This window comes from Salvia hispanica, chromosome 3 (assembly GCF_023119035.1).
Source record: "Salvia hispanica cultivar TCC Black 2014 chromosome 3, UniMelb_Shisp_WGS_1.0, whole genome shotgun sequence".
In the NCBI taxonomy this organism is placed as follows: Eukaryota; Viridiplantae; Streptophyta; class Magnoliopsida; order Lamiales; family Lamiaceae; genus Salvia; species Salvia hispanica.
In genome coordinates this window covers 49,677,694-49,699,593 of record NC_062967.1, presented here as the reverse complement: position 1 = coordinate 49,699,593, position 21,900 = coordinate 49,677,694, and the positions used below count along the sequence as shown (strand labels likewise).

At 37.1% G+C, this 21,900-nt stretch overlaps 3 protein-coding genes across 10 annotated transcripts; 2 read left to right on the top strand and 1 right to left on the bottom strand.

Annotated features, from left to right (window-relative positions):
• The first annotated feature begins 4,838 nt into the window (after positions 1-4,838).
• Positions 4,839-6,892, top strand: LOC125213495. The gene is made up of 3 exons (XM_048114076.1): positions 4,839-5,246; positions 5,928-6,113; positions 6,562-6,892. The coding sequence occupies exons 1-3, from the start codon at positions 5,184-5,186 to the stop codon at positions 6,772-6,774; spliced, it is 462 nt and encodes a 153-aa protein (XP_047970033.1). The 5' UTR covers positions 4,839-5,183; the 3' UTR covers positions 6,775-6,892.
• Positions 6,893-7,664: 772 nt separating this feature from the next.
• On the top strand, positions 7,665-13,252 carry LOC125213494 (26S proteasome non-ATPase regulatory subunit 13 homolog A). The gene is made up of 6 exons (XM_048114075.1): positions 7,665-7,936; positions 9,967-10,413; positions 11,543-11,623; positions 12,213-12,409; positions 12,491-12,590; positions 12,836-13,252. The coding sequence occupies exons 1-6, from the start codon at positions 7,787-7,789 to the stop codon at positions 13,019-13,021; spliced, it is 1,161 nt and encodes a 386-aa protein (XP_047970032.1). The 5' UTR covers positions 7,665-7,786; the 3' UTR covers positions 13,022-13,252.
• Positions 13,253-16,369: 3,117 nt separating this feature from the next.
• On the bottom strand, positions 16,370-21,524 carry LOC125213493 (extra-large guanine nucleotide-binding protein 3). Of its 8 annotated transcripts, none has more exons than XM_048114071.1 (10): positions 21,247-21,524; positions 20,791-20,850; positions 19,608-20,700; positions 19,393-19,530; positions 18,605-18,709; positions 18,342-18,521; positions 18,071-18,248; positions 17,642-17,889; positions 17,362-17,534; positions 16,370-17,223 (listed from the first exon to the last, which is right to left on the bottom strand). In XM_048114071.1, the coding sequence occupies exons 3-10, from the start codon at positions 20,583-20,585 to the stop codon at positions 16,626-16,628; spliced, it is 2,598 nt and encodes an 865-aa protein (XP_047970028.1). In that variant the 5' UTR covers positions 20,586-20,700; positions 20,791-20,850; positions 21,247-21,524; the 3' UTR covers positions 16,370-16,625. The 8 variants fall into 8 exon arrangements, with proteins under 8 accessions (XP_047970028.1, XP_047970023.1, XP_047970029.1 ...); XM_048114066.1 differs by having other exon boundaries at positions 19,608-20,614; XM_048114072.1 differs by having other exon boundaries at positions 19,608-20,610.
• Between the last annotated feature and the right edge of the window lie 376 nt (positions 21,525-21,900).

Here is a 21,900-nt window from a genome sequence, read left to right as displayed (position 1 = left end):
TGTCAAATGGGTAGTACATGATTATGAGGCTGGTAGTTGTAATTGAAATAAATGTATGTCTACATTGAACAATTGGTATATATTTAATTATTTATAGTGTTATTGACTTATTGCACTAGGGCTACGTTACCATATTTTGTAACTTGAATTGTTTTTAGTTCTTACAATTTCTACAAAGTATGAGGTTACGTCACTTTTGTCTTTAACTTTTGAAAATTCTTTTTTGATTCTTTTTTCTCAGAGGGAACTTTTGAGGTTTCCACAGAGTTGACAAGTGGAGCAAGGAACATAAGTAAGAGAAGTGGCAGTGGCAACTATGAGAGCGAACTGCTGCGGCGGCGTTCCGATCGTGTAATACCTGCATCATATTCATATTCATATTCATATTCATATATATATTGAAAATGTAGAGTTAAAAGTAGAAGAAGACGCAAACCCAACCCGTTGAGGAGGAGATCGTCATGAAGAGGCATGCGAGCTTCGAGATGGCGGCGGGAATATAACAAGTCCTTATTTCTGGTGCGCTGCATGAAAAACAAGGGCAAGATCAAGGGTATATATTTAATTATTTATAGTGTTATTGACTTATTGCACTAGGGCTACGTTACCATATTTTGTAACTTGAATTGTTTTTAGTTCTTACAATTTCTACAAAGTATGAGGTTACGTCACTTTTGTCTTTAACTTTTGAAAATTCTTTTTTGATTCTTTTTTCTCAGAGGGAACTTTTGAGGTTTCCACAGAGTTGACAAGTGGAGCAAGGAACATAAGTAAGAGAAGTGGCAGTGGCAACTATGAGAGCGAACTGCTGCGGCGGCGTTCCGATCGTGTAATACCTGCATCATATTCATATTCATATTCATATTCATATATATATTGAAAATGTAGAGTTAAAAGTAGAAGAAGACGCAAACCCAACCCGTTGAGGAGGAGATCGTCATGAAGAGGCATGCGAGCTTCGAGATGGCGGCGGGAATATAACAAGTCCTTATTTCTGGTGCGCCGCATGAAAAACAAGGGCAAGATCAAGGGTATATATTTAATTATTTATAGTGTTATTGACTTATTGCACTAGGGCTACGTTACCATATTTTGTAACTTGAATTATTTTTAGTTCTTACAATTTCTACAAAGTATGAGGTTACGTCACTTTTGTCTTTAACTTTTGAAAATTCTTTTTTGATTCTTTTTTCTTATATTGGGAGTTATACCCTTTTACAAGAGAGAAGCATCAGTATGCTTCGCAAATGGTAATTTCTCAATTTGATCTATTTGGCAAGTGAAATATGCTATTTTGAGCTTTTGCTACCATGGTACATAGCGTTCCAGTTAGTTGTTTATTAGTATTTTTGTTTACTTTCTCATTCATAAGTGGAGACAAAGCGAAGAGTGCAATAACACTTCACATATTGAATTATTGCTAAGTGTGTTTTCAACCTAGCTAGTTGATTTTTGGGTAAATATAAATGTAAATGATTGATTAAAGATCTCAAGTAATGTTGATGGATGTATGAATGTAGTTATTCTTACCTTTCAATTTTTATGTTGTTGAACGAATGATAAATTATTTGATTGATTAAATAATTCTCATAAAAAAGTATTTACATGACTATATAGATTGTTCACTTTTTTCCTACTATGTGATTTTCTAGCTGGACTTTTACATAAAATTTAGTGGTATTAACCTGAACTTGCATATTCTAGACTCTAGACGGACTCAAAAACAAATACTCCCTCCATCCATTAAATATTGTCTAAATTTGACTCGGCGCGATTTTAAGAAATGTGAAAAAAAATGAATTTATAAAATTTTTGGAATAAAGTCTCACATATATATTAATTTTATAATATAATGTAAGTGTTAAGAACTAGTGAAAAGTGGACCCATTTACCAAAACTAGAAAGAAAAAAAATAAATGGACAACTTTTTACAGACATACCAAAATGGTAAAATTGGATAACAATTCACAAACAAACGAAGTAAATGTGAATGCAGAGCGGTAAGTCGAGCGAAGTGTGTTTAAATCAAAAATCTCCTGATCCAGAGAATCCACTAGACACCGGGTCTAGGAACTCAGAGAATCATTGGGTTACCTGTCGTTAGGCACACAATCACTTCCTTAGCTTTTCAAAACCCTCAACCCACTATGCTAAAAATGTTAGTACAGGGAAGCAGGGATCGAATCCACAGAGACAGATGCGTAAGTAAACATGCTAAAAGATCTGGACGCTATTTTTTGGCTGCTGCCACGCAATTTTCGGGGTTGAGATTTAATTCCTAGACTTGGAAAATGAAATGCTCTATTCTAACAGCTAGATCTAGGCAGAGACACCATAACATGCATAATAACCAAAAGTGTTTGAAACAACTACTGGACTTGGTAAACGACTTCCTAAACTAGCCTAGACAGAGGAAAAACGAAACGTGGGGACCATTTCCCAAAACAGCATGGTACGACAGAAAAAGCTGCAGATCAACCAACTAAAGGACTAACTAACAACGACATCATCTTCTCTAACTTCTATCACGAAATAACAGATGAAAAACAGAGCAAAGCAAGGATCGAAACAGAACAACTTAAACAAAACCGATTAAAAGCGATTAACTACAGGAATTCAAACAGATCTACTATTACTCGACGGGGTAAACAAGAAAACAACATTCAAACACCACATCCATGCATACGACTTGGAAAATCCGAAATGTAAACAAAAAGCAAATAAGAGATTGTATCTTCGCTTCCGTGGAGACGGTGTTACACCACAACTGAATTAGAAACGTGAACCACGAAGATGATTCCCCCTAAGAATGTGTGTAGAGAAAATGAGAAAATGGAGCCAAGAGCTGATGTTGAGAAAAAAAAGGTCCTCTTCATGTTGAACGCGTGCTCATATTTATAATGGGTAGAGCTTCTAGACTCTTCTTGGTGATTTCCATTTTGCCCTCCGTTTGGATGCTCCTTCGTCTAGCAACTCTTCCATCTTCTGCTCACTTCTCCCGCTAACTTCTTCCTCCAGGTAATCCTCTCCTTTTTTTTGGGGCTGACGGTTTCTCTATACACCTGGCTTATAAAATTTTGTTAAACTTAGAAAATCACATAATTTATCCCCATAACTAATGCTTGAAATTAGCTTTATTCGTGAACTACACGGATAGGCAACGTTCAAAGATGCTTTTTCTTTTAAGGGGACATTATATGCTTTTTTGTGAGCTGGATATATAAAAGATTAAATCTTTATGCACACACATGTTACATGTATGGTATGTATGTCTTCGTCTGATTAATGTGATCTGATTCCAATCTATTAGTATCAAAGTATTAGGCATTTTAGAACTAAGAAAATTTCATTAATTATTGACTTCTTTAATACGCTGATTCGGATATTAGTTAATTACTCAACTAATTTCACAAATATGTTATTCTAAATTTTCACTCAATAATGCTGGAATAATAATTCATCCAACAATTTTTTTATGTTAGAGAGAAACCGGTAGCAAAGTTCAACAAACTACTGTTATACACATTTTTTAATTCATTTCTTAAAGCGACTTTGAATTAATATACTCCTCTTTTGATGTGGTAAATAAGTCGGTCTGTTATACTATATGATATATCCAAAAGTTGTATAGTAAAAAACCTGCAACAAGGGAAAGTCCCATTATTATTTTTTAAAAATGTCATATTCACGTATTACTTGAAACCTAATTTGCATTATTAAATTTTGATTGTCAACATTACATATGTCATAGCATGCAACTGATTCTTTATTTATAGCCACTTTAATTGTTTATAATAAATAATTGTGAAGACGTGCATAATATGCATTTAGTACTACTAGCTTGTCGTTTTGCAAGAGTTTTATCTTAAAAGTTTGTCATCAAATATATTCAATAATATATTTATGAAAATTTAGTCACACTTTCTATTCAACTCTCAAACTACTTACACTGTTACACATTATCTTCTAAAGAATACTCCCTCCGTCCACGAAAAATAGAACACTTTGTGAATGATACGAATTTTAATATAGAATTGGTAAAATAAGAAAGAAAAGAAAAAAGTAAGAGAAAAGAATAAAAAGTAAGACAGAAGTAGTATTAGTGGAAAGTAGGATCCATATTACTCCCTCCGTCCCGGCTAAGATGACACATTCCTTAGCCGGCACAGAGTTTTATGAGTAATTGGTTAATGTGTTTAATTGAAGAGAGAAAAGGTGGGTGGAAGTATTAAAATGGAGAGAGAAGAAATGTGAATATTTTAATAGGGGTAGAAAAAAGTGGTTGAGTGTGTTAATTGGAGAGAGAAAGTTTCCAAAAAAGGAAATGTGTCATCTTAGTTGGGATAAACTAAAAAGAAAAACGTGTCATCTTAAGTGGGACGGAGAGAGTATTAGTTAGAGAGAGAGAGAAAAAGTAAAAGTGAAGCTGTTGAAAACTTTCATTTTTTTAATATATCCTATTTTCTGTGGACAGAGAGAGTATCGTTTTTATACAATCTTTATGTGTGTGCTTGTATATTAAACAATACTATACAATCTTTATCGGTGTGCTTGTATATTAAACAATACTAATTAGATACACACTAATAATTTTTTGAAGGACGAAACTAAGAATATTTACATTACGCTATATAAAAATGTGTCTTTTTTCTTCTCTCCCACGAATAATTAATTAATGCCTTTAAGTTGTGAAGAAAATTGCGAAAAGCAATCAACAGAATAATAACATTAATCAAGTGGCCCAATTTCTTTTAATTGCAGTACATATCCTATTTCCAACGATGATTCTCCCAAACCGGCCATTTTGTCTCACCTCATGTTTTCTTCTTCTCTATCCTCTTCAACGTCTGCAATAATATAAACTTGATAAACAATAACAATAACTGTGTGCCACCTATTAATCTTCATTATTCAATTTGCATAGTTTATTTTGTGTGTGAAAAATCAAGTGTGTCTATCGTCATATAGCGTGAGGAGACAGATGGAATCCCACCAGAAAACCCCAAACCACAAGCCAAGATTTGAGCTTTTTCATATTCCTTACATTTATAAGTGAGCTACCCTTTCTCTCTCTGAGTAGTAGACCAAAAATTGGAATACATCGTTTTTGGTTGGCGGATTGAATCAGCTCAACCCCCCTTCGAAATTCGATTGTAAGCTGATTTTTTTGCTGCCTGGAAAAAATGGTGGGGATTTTCTCAAGATTTTCTGGCAGAGGTAGCCATCGCCGCACTCAAAGTTCTCTTGTAAGCTCTCTCTCTCTCTCTCTTAAAGATTGATTTTTTTTTACTTCTTGTTTCTTGGATTTTTGGCACATCTGAATGGTTGGATGATGCTGTGTAGTTTTGAGCAAGTTTCCCCTCCCTTATTTGAGCTACTCTGTCTCATCTTAAAGAGTATATTGGACTTCATGTTTCTTGGTTTTTGGCCTATTTGATGAAGAGTTGGATGATGCTGTCCATTTTGTAGTGTGATTTGATTATGCTAATGTTTTTTTTTTTCAGTTGGGGCATTTGGATTGCTAGTGGATTTCTAGTCAACTAGATCATCATTTTATTGAAACTATACTAAATCCTTAAGAGAAAAATTGATTATCGAATTAATTTCTTGGATGTGGTTTGGTTTCTCTATCTGTTTGTACTGAATTATGATATGTACTATGAGTATATACTCCATGGTAAAGGGTTTGCTAGGATTGGATTTCTTGTTTGCAAGATTACTTCTTTCAAATATGTGTTCGCTGTTGATATTGAACTTATGATTGAAAAGTTATTGTATTATATGGCATACAAAATGAAGAATTAACTAACTGATATACTTGTTATATTGTAATGATTACTTGTTTCATTTTTCCAAACTTGGATTTAGGTGTTTCTGGTGTGTTTCATTGCTTATGGTATAAGTTGTTTAATTTTCTTGATGTATAGGATGAAAGGGGAGTATTGCCTTGTAGCACAGATGCTCCAACCACTGCTATCTTGTCGACAGCTACGTCTGCTGTTCCCCATGGGATTGAAGTAGCAGTTGAGTTTAAGCCCGTTGAACATCCAAGTGAGCCTCTCGACAGTGACCAACCTATCCTCTGTCCACAACCCGAGCCTTCCATTCTTAATGTAAGTTTGATCCCTAGCCTTACTTGATAGGAAATACTTATGAAAATAAATTTCCTTGCTTAAAGTTAGTATATCAACTCTTTTTAAATGCTATCTTGAGGTATATAAGCATGATCGAGTTTTCTAATATGATGATATTGTATTTGTATCTCAAGAAATTAATATCTCACATAAATATTATACCTTTAGCTTGAGTTGTGAATGAGCTTAGCTTATTGTTTCTGGTCACAGTTTCCCTTGATGATTACTTGTTTTGAAGGACCACCGCCCTTTTTTTTCTTGCTACACAAAATTAATCTTCGCTGTATTCATATTAGTTAATTCTCTGCAAATCTAGATTCATAATCAGGAAAGATCAAGAAAAGGCAATATCAATGTCATAAGGGAGTGTTTGATTGTTGCAATCAATCTAATTTACCCGATGTTTGTATGTTTGTGTGACGATCAGGATGGAAGGATCTGGAAGGAAAGAGCATCGTCAGGTGTATCCCGAAGGGTGGAGACCCCGGTTTTGGAGGAACAGATCGACAGCGAACCCGAGACTCCAAGAACGAAGCCTCAGCCTCCTCGACGCATTCTGCCATCTATGAGTGCTCCCGAGCACAACATCCTCAAATTGCTGGAAGAGTGTAATGCATCTGGAATAAGCTTCAATACTTGATCAATATCAACAACCTTTCTTTTTATTTTTGTATAAAAACCTTCACCTTGTTGTTTTACCTTGTCAAAGTGGTTTTATAGATTGATTACTGGTGAATTTGAAAAGTGAATTTGATTAATTTTTTTTTAATACTAGCATTTCTTTGGTATATTAATGCAATACAATCATGAATAGATGCACAGTTATTAGCACTTAGTAGTAGTACTAGTTAATTTCTTAACATACTCTCAACTAAGAGCGAACTAATTGAAAATTACAAATACAAGTAATTGAGTAATTACGATCCTCACATAGTAAAACTGTAAACCCTAAACACATAAATTAGGAATTTAATTACATACACAACTCCATATTAGCTATCAATTTCGTCAACAATCAAACACCTACACGAACAGAGCAAATTCGCCAGATTTAGAGACTAAATAGGCAATTTAGGAACTGGAAGCGGATGCTCAGCCGTTGGATTCACGAGGCGATCGCGGGGACCGCGGAAGCTTCCGTGGTTCATCCATGGCTTCCTCTGCCACCTCCGACCGCCAGCCGCTGCTTCGCCGGAAGCGATGATCAGAAGAAGCAGGAAGAATGCTCGTAAACTGAACATTTTCCGATTGTTTAGGTTGCGTTTGCGATTTTTGACAGAATTAATAGGGAGAGAATAGCAACTTTGCTTCGCTTAGAAGTCAAATTGAAATAATTGCAGCACACACAGTCACACACGCACTTTCATGTGGATACTGTGATTGGGATTTTGGTTGGCGAAACACCAATAAATTGGATCACATGATATTTACGGGCTGGGTCATTTTGGGCCCATTAGGAAGCCCAATAGCGAACAAACCTATTTAATTCGTTTCTTTGGGAAAAAGAAAAGAGGGGAAAATAAATCAAAATTGAGGAACATTTAAATTTGCAGATACACTCAACATATTATACTCCACCTCCTTCGATTTCTCTCTCTTTTACCGGCGAAGCACCACTGTCTCGTGTGATATTGAACGGCGGAAGAAATTCGATGGCGGCTCTTCAGTATCTGGAATCCCTGCGTAATGCGCATCCGGAGCTCAGCGAGTGGTACACCACTCTTTCAGATCTGTACCAGAGGAAGCTCTGGCACCAGCTCACGCTCAAGCTCGAGCAATTTGTCACGCTCGCCGTCTTTCAGGTGCTGGACCACTTACCTGCCTGAAAATTGAGCTTTGTTCATGCGAATTGTTGCTATTTTTTTCGTTTTGATTGTGTTATTCTTGTGTTGATTTGGTTTCTGTTTTGTTCCGTGATAAAATAGTGAATCGCACTTTTGCTTTGTGTTGGAGAAATTAGGTTGAGTTTTGGGATGTGGGGAAGGGGTTTTGGTGCTAGGGTTTTGTTATCGGTGATGTTTTTGAGGGGATTGAATTTTTTGATTGGGTTATCATACCATTGTTGATTTTTTCACTCATTTCTGTCATGATTGTTGGTATTTGCATAGACTGGTTGTGCATACGGTTAATTGTGAAATTATGTGGATGTTTATGAAAAACCTAGGAAATTAGCCTGATATTTGGGTTACGCATGGAAATGATTTGGTATTCATGTATGTTGGCTGAGTGGCACTTCATTTTGAAAACCACTTCCTTGGATTTCATTCACATAATTTAAGTTTGTTGAGTGAAAGAAATACAGTTCATAGTACTTAATACAGCATGTCCGCTTCAAATATCAAGTTCAAAAGTTCTTTTAAGTTCCCAAGAAATCCATTTATATATCTCTTGCTTGTCCGCTTCTTTGCATGCTATTTTCATTACCAAAGGATCATAATGGAGTCCTGATACTGCCAAGTGCTCCATTTCTCTAAAAGGACACTGCATATTTTTTTTTTGCCAATTCTGTTTACTCGGTAACTGTATAGTTATAGACAAGAGGTAATTTGACAAAGTACTGCAACTGCTTGTGAGCTTATACTATACTAGTGCTTATGACTGGCAGTCAGTTATTTAGAATTAAAATATTATGATATTTTGCAAGTTCAGATCTTTATACTCCCTCCGTCCACAAAAAGAGTCTCATTTGTGGACGGCATGAGTTTTAATGAGAAAATTGGTAAGTAAGAGAGAAGGAGAAAAAGTAGGTAGAGGAAGATAGATGGGGAGAAAAAGTGGGTAAAGTATGAGAGAGAGGAGAAAAAGTGGGTAAAGTAATAAAGAGAAACTTTATATTTTTTGAAATGGGACTATTTTTTGTGGACATCCCAAAATGGCAAAATGGGACTATTTGTCATGGATGTTGGGAGTATTACAAATCCTGACACTCTTCTTTTATGTGATTTGATCCCTATATTGTAAAGGTATAGTTTGATAATAGTAATACAACAAAGGTGCTTTTCCGATTCATGGTTTGTGGCTATAAAATTTTAAGATGAACATGAAATGCATATGCAAGTAGTTTCTGTACTTGCATGTGCAATCAATTCCTGAAAGAATCAAATTGATCAAAATGTTTTGAAGTGGAAGAATTCTTTATTTGGTCAAAACCCATTTGCTACTTCTACAATTCTTCATCTGGTGAGAACTTTTTTGGTTTTTCTGTATATATAATGCCATTTGCAAGACACAATATTCTGTTATACAGAGTACTAGTTTAGCTTTATTATACTGCATAATGTGGCTATACATTATCATTACATAGATAAACTGCTCATTATCATTCTTTCCATATATATGTCACACCAATGGCATGCATGTAATGTAGTGAATATTCCCACACTCTGAATTTTTCTACCTAGGGTAATCATGGTTAGAAAGGACTAGTAAAGCTATGCTCTTACAGGCATCTACTTATCCTGATTCCAAGCATCAAGCTGTGTGATTTCTGCCTCATTGTAAACCGCATGTCTCTTTGAATTTGTTAACATGAACGAAAAGTTCACTAGTCATAGAAATCACACTGTGAAGGGATATCTTCCTGACTTACCTCAGTGTCAGAAGTGAATTTGTTTTTCTTATGCAGTTATGCTATTGACTGCATCTCATTTTTCCTACTTCCTGCTAGCATTTGGGTTACATAATTTTGAGTTGAATAATGTTCATTCATGATTCATCACTTCAAAATTCTTCTCTCACTTTGATTAAATTTTCTTTTCTTTTTTTCTGAAATCCATGTCATTTCTGTAGGTGATTTGTACCTAACCCTTTTATTTCTTTTGCCCTAATTCAGGCTGGGGATTCCCTAATCCAACTCTACCAAAACTTTATAACTGATTTTGAGACAAAGATCAATCTACTCAAGCTTGCCCATTTCGCTGTCATAGTTTCTCGGCGGTATTCAGAGAAAGATGCTGCCATATCATATCTTGAAGGAGTGATAGAGAAGCTCCGTACTACCAGTAAAGTACGGATAGAGGAGCCGATACTTTATATCAATATGCAGATTGGTTTATTTAAGCTCGAGCTGGGAGACCAAAAGGAATGCAAGAAACTTTTAGAAGAGGGAAAGAGTACTCTTGACAGCATGACTGACATTGATCCATCTGTGTATGCTAGCTACTATTGGATTTCATCACAATATCATAAAGCCCGTCAAGAATTTGCTGAGTTCTACAGAAGTGCTCTTCTATATTTAGCTTACACTTCAGTTGAGACTTTGTCAGAATCATTTAAGCTGGTATGTTATTGTTTACAATGCTGGTGTTTGATAATTCATACATTTTCTGATTATGAGAAAATCCAGCATTCAGTTGTGCAATAATTCTAGTTGACATGGAAGCCCAAGACCTTTCATATTAATGTAATTGAATCTGTGGACTATTAATGTTTGTGTATAGTCATTTTACTTTTATTGGGTTTTGATTTTTTTAGCATGGCTTAAACACTGCATAAATGATATCCTACTAATCATGTTATTGCATGAAATATGTCCATGTTGAGGTTTGAAGGAGTGTCCAAATAGACCAGTTTAGGTCATATAGGTTTGCTAAAAATATTCTCTGAAGTTGATATTAGGGGTATATGGTAGTGGCTGAGTGTGTGGAACACTTTAGGTAGTAAAGGCTAGACTACTAAACAGGGATCTTCCTAGGCCACCTGTATGTTTTCAACTATGCCTCTTGTTATTGCAATAATTTATATATGTTCTACCCCTTATAAGTTGTCTCCTTGGCATTAAGCGTGGCATGTAGTAGAAATTAGTTTGTTTCAACCACTATTAGTTCTGCTGCTTTGGTGGTTAGGACTAGGAGTTAGGTTCAATTTTAGAGATGGTCTTCTGAATTGCTCGAAGAGCCTGTTGTCTTTATCTTGCAATTGCTCACCTTATAAGGTAAGTAGGTTCAAATCAATATATTCTCTTAAGAATATAAGAAATTAATTAAAAATATACTTCTCTTGAGATGCATTGATCTGTCTGTAACTAGAGCAATTCCTATCATGGTTTTTTAGTCCTTTCTTTAAACCTTAAAGGGGCTGCCTTTCTCTGTGAGGAGACAATAACTAGTTCTACATAGATCAGGCTGGTATTTCATCCTGACACTGTTACTGAAAATTCGAATTTGTTTGTTTATTTATCATGCTGTGAGAGACAATAACTAGCTGTTTATTTATTTATCATGCTGTAATTGATGGTCATTCTGTTTTCTCTAATTATTTTATTATCATTATAGCTACTGTCAGTCATAACTAGAATCACATTGAAATGCATGCATTTTCTGGTGTTCTAATAGTATGTTTGTTGGATGTTCCCACTAATTTTAATGATGTCATTGCTGTTGAATTAAACGTGTATATTTGTTTAATAGGATTTGACATTTGACTTATCTCTGGCGGCCTTATTGGGGGAGAACATCTACAACTTCGGTGAACTTCTTGCTCATCCAATTGTAAGTAATTTGTCGGTGCCAGTTCTGAATTTTTGGTTAAAGCTTATTTCTTCTGAACATTAGAGAGGTCATGGTGTGTATCACTCTAACCATTTGGTGCTAGAATGTATCCCAGTATGCCTGCTAATATTGCTGTGAATAATTAAATGAACTTTGAGTTGAAGTAACATTGTGTAACTAATAGATATAGTTATGGCTAATTATGAATTACAATCGACATATAATGTGAAGACTTGTACTGTGAATACAAGTAATGTATTTGTCCGATACTCCGATCATTATGTTGCATTGTTGCATATTTTCCTTCTATCATAAAATTTGCTTGGATAAAACTGTGTTCTTCCTGATATGGGCATTTCCTTCATGCTTTATCACATAATTATAATGACACTGTAAAGTTTTTCTAGTTAAATTGCACCTTCATTGGAGGCTCAGTTTTCTTACTTTTATCTAACTGAGTTATGTCCAAAATACAACTATCATGTTAATGAAGAAGACAGGGAAAATCTGAACATGTGCCACTTTGTCATTCCTTTTCTCAGCACTTGTTTATAAGCTAATAATCTTTCTACTTCCGCAATTTCTGCAGATTAAAAGTCTTATGGGAACTAAAGTTGAGTGGCTTTACTATATTCTCGAAGCATTTAACTCTGGTGATTTAGTGCGTTATCAAGAACTGTGTCGTGTACATGGAGCCGCTCTCAGCAGCCAACCAGCATTAGTCCAGAATGAGAAAAAGCTTCTTGAGAAGATCAACATTCTTTGCTTGATGGAGATCATATTCAGGTGAATTTCTTTCTTTATGCCTGAGTTACGTTGCATCGTATTTTTTTTCCTCTGAAGTTGAAGAACTACTCCTACTTACAGCCGACCATCAGAAGATAGGACTATTCCGCTAAGTATCATTGCTGAACGAACAAAACTTACTGTTGAAGATGTGGAGTATCTTCTCATGAAGAGCCTTTCTGTAAGTGGATTCAAATATTTTTTATTTGTTATGCTGAACTTTCATAATGTGATCAAGAGTAGGATAGAAATGTTTAGTCAGTAAAAAATTGAACCAGTTTCTGAATTGTCCTGGAGCTGGTAGAATAATTGTCTAATTACATCACCCGAGCTCAGAACTTGTTGCAAATCTCACATCCGAAATCAGGACAATTTTAAATCATCTAGGGGCCTAGAGAGAGTATTTACTTGTTAATCTCATTGCAGGTGCATCTGATTGAAGGAATCATTGACCAAGTAGAGGGAACAGTTTATGTCTCATGGGTGCAACCCAGAGTTTTAGGGATCCCTCAGATCAAGTCGTTGCGTGACCGGCTGGACAACTGGGTGGACAAAGTACACACTGCTTTGTTATCTGTTGAGGCTGAGACACCTGATCTTGTTGCAGCATGATCTTCTTATGCCTTCGGTTTCTTCTCTGACAATGATTTTAGAAGGCCAAATCTGTTACTTCCGCCGGAAACGAATCAGTTGTTACGGTTGTCTTGCAGTTGCCTGTATTTCTTTCCCCTTTTTGAGGCTGATCTCTTAATGCGACTGAATATATGTTTCCAGCCAGAAACCATACTTGTAACACTCATTTAGTTTTTTGCAATATCATTCTATTGAACAGGATTATTTAAATTTGTGTTTACTCATTTTAAGCATCGTTGATCTATGAGATTCCAACACAAGATATCCAATGCGGCAAGGTAAAAATTAAACGTGCAATACTGTTCAAGCGTGATTCCGACCGTGATATCGTGCTTTGGGGGTATGCATGGTTAGGAAACTCTGAGATACTATTAGTTTGTCCAATTGGGTGGTAGGTTTTTTTGTATGACTTCAAATCTTGATGCTGAAATTACACAAAAAATTTGAACCATTATTTTGGGCTGTAGGAGGATTGGAATTTCTCCCTGGCCATGTGAGCAATTGAGAATCTAGAACCATGAATGAATCTCATAAACATGAATATATTTTGTTTTATGTCTAACTCGGGCAAACAGAAATCTAAAGTAGGGTATAATTTCATTGTAAGAACCTTACTCATAACAGAATCTATACCCAAATAGTACAAAGGAATGATTGATGTGCTACATACTTTATTTCTCACAATTCTCGTTTGACGCACATTTAATGTTAAAAATTATTATCAAAATTTTTTATTTCACAAAATTCATAAAAATCAAAGCTTAATTTGTTATTTTATTAATTTATTTAAAATTATTGAGAAAATGAGCAAATCGAGCTTTGATTTTTATGAAATTTGTGAAATTAAAAATTTTAATTTTTTTAATGTATTAGAATCAAACTAAATATATAAATTCGAAACCAACAACACTAAACGCGCATCAAACAAAAGTGGTGCTCACATAAAGTATGTACCACATCATTCCTCTCACGCTAAATCCATAAACCCTCAAAACCCTAGTTATAGTTAAAACTTTATAGCCATACCGTATCTCATTGATAAGACTAATTTCATGCATTGGTTATGGGGTTAATTTCAATGAATTTCTGGTTCTAACACAGCTTTTGAGTCAGGTGTGTAGGAGAAATCGCCAAACCCAGGAAGGAAGGAAGAAAATCACCTGGTGAAGGAGTTTGGAGAGAAAGTGGGCAGAAAAGGAAAAAATTGCCAGACGGAGGAGATTGCTAAATGGAGGGCAAAGAAGGGAATTCAAGAAGATTCTAGAAGATCACCTCCACGTCTATAAATAGAGAGCATGCAACACACATGAAATCATCATCTCTCACATTTTGCTCTTAGCTCACTTTCACACACTTCTACACACACTTGGGAGATATCGGAAATTCATGGGCTTGGGGTTTGTTTTTTGAGTTGCTGTTGTGTACCAACAATTTACTGCTTTCGTTTTAATTTATGTTCTGAATTTTCCCGAGTCTTCGTTGTTCGAAGCTCGGCGTTTGTTCTGTTGTTGAATCCTTGTTGAATTCTGAATCTTTTAGCTATGGAAGTTTATGTTTTGTTTTTGTTTTATATTTGCGTTGATTGTTGCTTTACTTTGGATGCTTTTCGCACTTGATTTGTTTTGCTGAAGTTGGATTGTGTTGGAATTGTAGTTGATCCGTGGAATTTGGCTAGATCGGAGTGATCAGAGATGGAATTTGTTGTGGTTTCTTGTGGATGGCTTGGATCCGGAGCGGATGAAGCATCCGATGTTATATCTATTGAATTCTGCATGGTTTTTGGTTTTCAGTTACTGCTTTTAGTTTACTTCGTCTAGTTATTGTAGATCTGAGCATTTTCCGGTGATTTGTGTTTTTCCGACGTTCGAATCGTCATGTTCAGTTTAAATCCGGGTTGTTGTTCTGTTTCATTCATGTTTACGCTTGAATCGGTTGAAGATATGAAGATGAACGTTAGCTAAATTCATAGTTAGTTATTTGCAGCTTTTCATTCGTACCTTTGATGTTTTTGGAAATGGTCCCCACAGTCTTGTTTTCGTCTGTCTAGTCATTTTAGGAAAGTTGTTCACTAGGTCTGATAAATTTCATCGTTGAAGTGCTACTCTGTTTAAATCTCTGTTAACTTCATGCCTATTTTCATTATGTTTTCCTTTTCCTAGGTCTAGCTGTTAGAGTAGATCATGTGTACTTCCCGAGTCTAGTAGTTAAGTTCTCAACTCAAGTTTGCGTGGCAGCAGCCAAACCAGTCCAAAGTCCTCTTAACTCTCACTCGCGTCCTATCTATCGTTCGACCCTTGCTTCTCTATGCTAGTTACAGTGTAGTGAGTTGAGGTATTATTTTCTTTGACAACAGGCTGAAGATGAGTCCAACGACCGTAATCTTCCTAGTTATCGATGTTCATAGACCTTGCAGTCTAGTAAATTTCCTTGAGAAACAGTCCAGAGTCCTCTTAACTCTCACTCGCGTCCTATCTATCTCTGTGGGTTCGACCCTTGCTTCTCTATGCTAGTTAGAGTGTAGTGAGTTGAGGTATTATTTTCTTTGACAACAGGCTGAAGATGAGTCCAACGACCGTAATCTTCCTAGTTATCGATGTTCCTAGACCTTGCAGTCTAGTAAATTTCCTTGAGAAATGGGTCACTCACCCCTTAAAAGGCCTCATAAAGGGGAGGGTTTCCACACTTATATAGAGAAGCTAGGATCATCACCAAGCCGATGTGGGACAAGAATTTGGAGAATTTAACACGCCCCCTCACGTGTGGGCCGGAATGACACATCGGACTTCCATCACGTGGGTAGGCAAGAGAAGAGATAAAGAGATAAACCATCATCGACTTGGGCCCTGCTCTGACACCATATTAGAAATGGGCCACTCGCCCCTTAAAAGGCCTCATAAAAGGGTGGGTTATCCACACTTATATAGAGAAGCTAGGATCATCACCAAGCCGATGTGGGACAAGAATTTGGAGAATTTAACTCCGTCCCCGATTAAGAGTCACACTTTTTCCATTTCGATCCGTCCCCAATTAAGAGTTACACTTCATTTTTACCATAAATAGTAAGTAGGTCCCACATTCCACTAACTCAATTCACTCACATTTTATTATAAAACCAATATAAAAAAATAAGTCCCACATTCCACTAATTTTTTCAACCAACTTTTCTTTACATTTCTTAAAATCTGTGTCCGATCAAAATGTGACTCATATTCGAAGACGGAGAGAGTAATTGATATGTACTATGCTCTCAGCCCGACCTCTCACACATCAATCTAGACAACCCTAAATTAGAAAACCAAACAAAACCAAATCAAGCATAAAAACTAGTGATTTGAAATAGTGCATTCAATAAATATGTGGACTTGGAAATTGCCCATCAATGGACTGTGAACGCCACGCATATCTCTAGCTCAAAAATATGTATACAAACGATGTCACAATCAGACTCACAGCTGCCAACTAAAATCTCATTAACTCCCGAAATTTAACAAACCAATAGCTTATTTTTCGTCTCTCATTTTTCTTTCTTCCATTTATATACACATTCTCAGCTGCAGCTTTTGAAGAAGAAATACGTTCTTTCTCACTCTTGTTGGATAAACGGCGACGAGCTGACGTCCGTCGTGCTATAGAACGAGTCTTCCGCACCGTTATAGTAGGTCTCCCCCTTGTCGTCGTCCCACCTCACCACCTCTCGTATGTACTTGAATGCCTCGTCGACAGTTGACCTCTCCCTCGCTCTCGTCTGCCACACAAAGAGCTTCCGGCCAGTGAGGGAGGCGTAGAGGTCCTTGAACTTCATGGCGACGTAGAAGTATGCCTGCTGCGCGAGGGACTGGTTGTTGTGGTAGGGACGGACGGGGCTGAAGTCGGTGAACCACTCGCACGTGCCGAGAGGGACGCGGCTGATCTTCTCCTCGAAGAGGTCGTACTTGTTCAGGACAAGGACGAATGGGGTGTTGGTGAAGCACGAGTGCTTGATCATCGTCTCGAAGAGCTCCCGGCTCTGAATCATCTTGTTCTGAAGAAGGGAACCGCTGCCTTGGCCCTCCGGGAATATCCACACCTGATCGTAGTCACACAACGCGATGCAGAAGACGACTGCACGGACGTCCTCAAACATCTCGACCCACTTGCGCCCTTCGTTCATCCCCTTCGCGTTCACTCTGATCAGTTGATACCTGACGTACAAAATCTTTATTAGAATAGATACTTAGTAAATTTCAAGTGTGTGAAACCATTAGGCAGAATTTCATATACCAACATTCTTTTCTTTCTCATCAGCTATATTGTTGACTCTTCGTAATAGAAATACGAACCTGGTGAGAGGAGGAGGCGCGGTGTCCAGATTTTCGGTGTAGGTTTCTGACATTGGGCTGCGGTCGTCCATGGAGAACTCCATAAAGGCCAGGCCGTTACCATGAGTCACCCCTTCCGCATACAATATATCACGATCCGTAGGTTCATATTCATTACTCGATATTTCAACCGCCTGTTACAAATGAACCAAAGATTTAGCAAAGAGCTTCTGATAGTAAAATACGAGTTTTCAAGAGGACGGGAAAATAGTCTAAAAAATTTATAGAGTGATAAAGATACCCTGCTCAAGAAGTATTCCGCCACGTCTGGTAGAAAGTGAAGTTCGCTCTTTCTCCGGTACGTCTCCTGTATGGCAGGATCTCTCCACACTTCTTCGACAAGCGGAGCATATTCACGGGTCGCAGCAGGAAAGAAAGCATCCAAATCTCCAGTGGCTATGATGTCTAAGAGCCAGTCGGAGAAATGCTTCAACTTGGGATTGAGTGAATAAATACATTGACTGTTTTCATTCGAGTCCAAGGCGTCCCCTGCATTACGATCAAAATTCAGCACAATGTGAAGCTAATTCAGGTGCAAGTAAAAGCCATTTGGAAAAAAATCTAAAATGTTTTTCTTATCTTACGATGGATACAGTTTAACAAGATGCTCTCGAAAGATATATGGTTCGGAAAAATTATTGATGTCCTACCAGAACTTCTGGTTTAGTACCTGATTCAGAGACCTGTCCAACATAATCTTGCCGTTTGCTCTCGGATAAGGCCTCCTCCTCAAAGCGCTCACGACCGTCGAGGAGAATGCTGAGATACTTGTACATGTTGCTTTGTATCATAAGCTTGATCTCCTGGATTTCCTCGGAGGTAAACTTACTACCATACAAAAATTTCGCCTGTTTAAAATAAATAACAAGATTAATATCATAAACATCCACGAAATAAGTTTATTTTTGCTTCATACATTACGACAACTTGATATAGATGACCTGCTTAAAAATTGTGCTGGTACCGGTGCCAGGGAGTCCAAGTAGAAGAAGCTTCTGGATCTTTTTCTGCTCGAGGAAATTGGGTATGGTTGTATAGTTGCTAGCCTCGTCCCTATGAACATGAGTCTGACCTTGAGGTACAGGCAAAGAGAATAGGGAGCACACGAATCTTGTCGAAGCCTGTCACAAAAAAACACCGTTGGTGAACAGATTTTGGGGGCCGCCCACCAATCTATACATTGCATATTATTCTTGGAACGTACCTTCTCCCAGATGTTTCCCCTGATATTATTTTGACCTTCCTCCTCATAACGACCATCATCATACACCCAAAAATGGGTATCACGTGGGCATTGTACGTTCGCAAGCTGAATTAAAAACGAATAACATTAAAACCCAATCAGAAAAGTCCTCATCTCATTAGGCAAACCTCAAAATTGGAACCTAACTGCCTAACTGCTTATGTTGACACATTTGTAAAAATGACTTCGTCATTCATTCCCAATTTCCTAAATAGCCTATGTTCTAACTTAGTGAAAGAAAAGAAGGTTGGAGCAAACAGCAATTTTTCCAAGACCAATAATAGAAAATATCATATACAATATAAGTATCAGCTGATGCAAGAGTTGGAAACATAATGTCTAACATCACCTGTTTATCTGTTCCAGTAAAATTGAAGTTGTGTCTTATGGATATCATAGAGCATTAAACCTGTTTGGGTTTATATATCCCCGCAAATCCAGTTATTGAGAAAATACGTAGATAATGTGGGTCACTTTCCTATTGTTAAAGCAGTTAAGAAGAAACATTCCCATTCAGGACAGCAAACAATCCAAATTAGGTCATAACACCCTAAGCAAAATGATTGAATAACAAGGGTGTTTTATCAATGCATATCTAGGGTCAGCACCAATTTCATTTACTTTAGGAAATAAATCCATCAAATTGCAGAAAAGGAACTGTTCTAACTGGTTAAAAAGAGGGAGCAACGAAATTGTAAAAGTAATATTATTGACAGATGAATCTCACGGCCATTAGACAAGGTACTGACCTTGAGTACTCTCAGCTCCAGTTTCGTGATTTCTCGACCATTCATGAATACCTCTGTATTCCCATTGCTGGCATGAGGACTGAGTTTTCCGGTGAAATTCAAATTCGAACTAATAACCCTATCAGGTTTCTCTCCCTCCTGTAAATTTGACAAGTGAGCGAACACATTTACATTCCAAGGAAGCATAGAGAAAAAGCAACGAATAAAGACTTTACCTTTCCCCACAGACCCGATTCCTTATCATACCAATACCTCCCTGGCTTCAACTTCTTGGGAGGTAGAAGGCATCCAAAAAGATCCGCCATTTCTTCCGGTTTCAAAGGATATCCGTTCACAATAAGCTGCTCCGGACGAAGCTGATTAGCAGAACATTCTTTTTCCGCCTTCATTATATGTTTGACCTCCAAAGGACTAAGTAATCGTGACAACAACCTCGACTGCTTACCCAATTTGGACCGATTCGATTCGTCAATTGGCTCCCCAATGCAGGTGACACATTTACGCCCTTCCGGCATTGACCCCATTGCTCTAAGCACACAGTTACTGCAATACTTTGCATCACAAACGAGGCAGGACTCCTTCGTTTCCCACTTCCCTCTCCCACACCGATAGCACACTCTTGTTTTCTTCCTCGTTTTCTTCCTCTTCTTCTCATTCGCCACACCAACAAATTCAGGATACACCTGCTTCTCAGTATCCACCACTCTCCTCTCAGATCTTTCAACAGTGTTAAATGTTACTACTGTGGCTCTCCTTCCTTCACCGACATGCTCTTTTCCTGCATGAATATCTCGACTATGCACCGAGCCAGGCGAAGCCGAGGCAGAATGTGAAGCGAAGTCGTTATTCTGAAGCACAGAAACCCCAGACTCCGAGCTTCCCGACACCCTAGGGCTTTGATTACTCTGACTAGTAACCCTAGCAATACGAGACATGGGCAATGGTATTGGTTCTACTACAGCTGCTCTTTCATAGGCCAGCGATCTTCGAGATTCTGAAACAGGCTCAGCAGTTGGGATTGCATTGTCGTCCATGTCAACAGGCTCCACTCGGGGAAGCTCATACGAGACTGGAGGGCCGTTGTATTCAATAGCAATCGAGTAATCCATTCTGTCCTCATCCGGGATGGGTGCTCCCGGCGGAAGCATTTTCCTCACCATCTCCCTCCAATCCTCAGCTCCATTTTCCCCCATCTCTCCTCACACCAACCTTTTTAGTCTATCTACAACCAAGAACCCAAATTTCACAGATTCCAAACCAAGATTATTGTTATATCTCTAAATTCAACCCTTGAACTTTCAGCAATAACTAAACAAGATCATAGCACAACCTTATAAAAACCAATTAAAGAATGAAACAAACATTTAATTCAAGAATGCACGATCCCAAGAGTCTTACCAGAGCAATGACATTACTTTACAAATCGCTATAGCCGGATTTGTGGAGTACTCTCCAAATCTGAAAAAAAATTGAATCAATAAAAAAAACATCAACCGCTAGAAAATGCTATATTCCAGCACAACGAAATAACAATTCAACCAAAAAACCACCCTCATTGAAGAAAGTGAAAAGCATCGAGGGATTCAAGTCAAAGTTGCAAACTTAATTTATTTAAATATATACTTGCAGTAAAATACTAAATTCTGACCCCATTACAAGAAAATCTTTCGAATCAACTCCATTGCAGGACCCCATTTGTAACATACACAAATCACAGTATCCCAAGTACAAATTAAAGAGGGGAGTCCAGAGATTTAAAGCAAAAGGGATGAAAAAAATTGACTTTTCAGAAAGGTAAGAACTTTATGCTTATAAAGAGAGTGAAAAAAAATCAATTTTCAAGTTCATATGTACCTGAAAGAAAGGACAAATTGATGAAGGTGTATGAAATCAACAGTCCCTAATTTTTAAAAGGTGCTTTCCTTAAAGTTTAAACTTTAAAGCTTCAACTGTAGAAATCAAAAAGGCTGGAACCACAAAGAATCTAGCTTTTGGGGAAATACATACATAAAAATTGTGTCTTTGCACATGTATGTACAGGAAGGGTGTATGTATAGCTGGAGGAGGTAAGACGACGATTAATCAGAAGGGGTAGAGAGAGAGAGATTAGGTGGGTCCGATTGATTGCACGGTTTGGAGTCGGCAGTGTATCTAAATGATTAAAGATTGAAAATTGCAAATGTTTGTGTTGGAGCACGTGCGGGTCACGCGCTAGGTGCGAGTGGGATTCTCGGCAATAGACATCGTCTTTCCTTTTAATTACTACTCCTAATATAATAATTCAGTCATTTTTTTATAATAATTCAGTCATTTTTTTGTATTGAAGGGTTTTAGGTTAGTTGAGTACTTTTAAAAAATAACTTTTTTTACTTATGTTATTATCTATTTATTTTAATATATTATACACCTCTTTCCTAATCCGTGATGATAAAAAATAACTTTATTAACGCATAATGATGAGAGTACAATACTCATTTAATTTCAAATTCCGTTTTATATCCGATTATG

Coding starts and splice junctions, on each gene's coding strand:
- LOC125213494 (XM_048114075.1), top strand. CDS start 7,787: ATGGCGGCTCTTCAGTATCTGGAATCCCTGCGTAATGCGCATCCGGAG. Junction 7,937..9,966: donor TCACGCTCGCCGTCTTTCAG/GTGCTGGACCAC, acceptor GCCCTAATTCAG/GCTGGGGATTCCCTAATCCA. Junction 12,591..12,835: donor TTCTCATGAAGAGCCTTTCT/GTAAGTGGATTC, acceptor ATCTCATTGCAG/GTGCATCTGATTGAAGGAAT.
- LOC125213493 (XM_048114071.1), bottom strand. CDS start 20,585: ATGGGGGAAAATGGAGCTGAGGATTGGAGGGAGATGGTGAGGAAAATG. Junction 18,710..19,392: donor TGGAGCTGAGAGTACTCAAG/GTCAGTACCTTG, acceptor TTTTTAATTCAG/CTTGCGAACGTACAATGCCC. Junction 17,535..17,641: donor CGGAATACTTCTTGAGCAGG/GTATCTTTATCA, acceptor CATTTGTAACAG/GCGGTTGAAATATCGAGTAA.
- LOC125213495 (XM_048114076.1), top strand. CDS start 5,184: ATGGTGGGGATTTTCTCAAGATTTTCTGGCAGAGGTAGCCATCGCCGC. Junction 5,247..5,927: donor GCCGCACTCAAAGTTCTCTT/GTAAGCTCTCTC, acceptor CTTGATGTATAG/GATGAAAGGGGAGTATTGCC. Junction 6,114..6,561: donor CCGAGCCTTCCATTCTTAAT/GTAAGTTTGATC, acceptor TGTGACGATCAG/GATGGAAGGATCTGGAAGGA.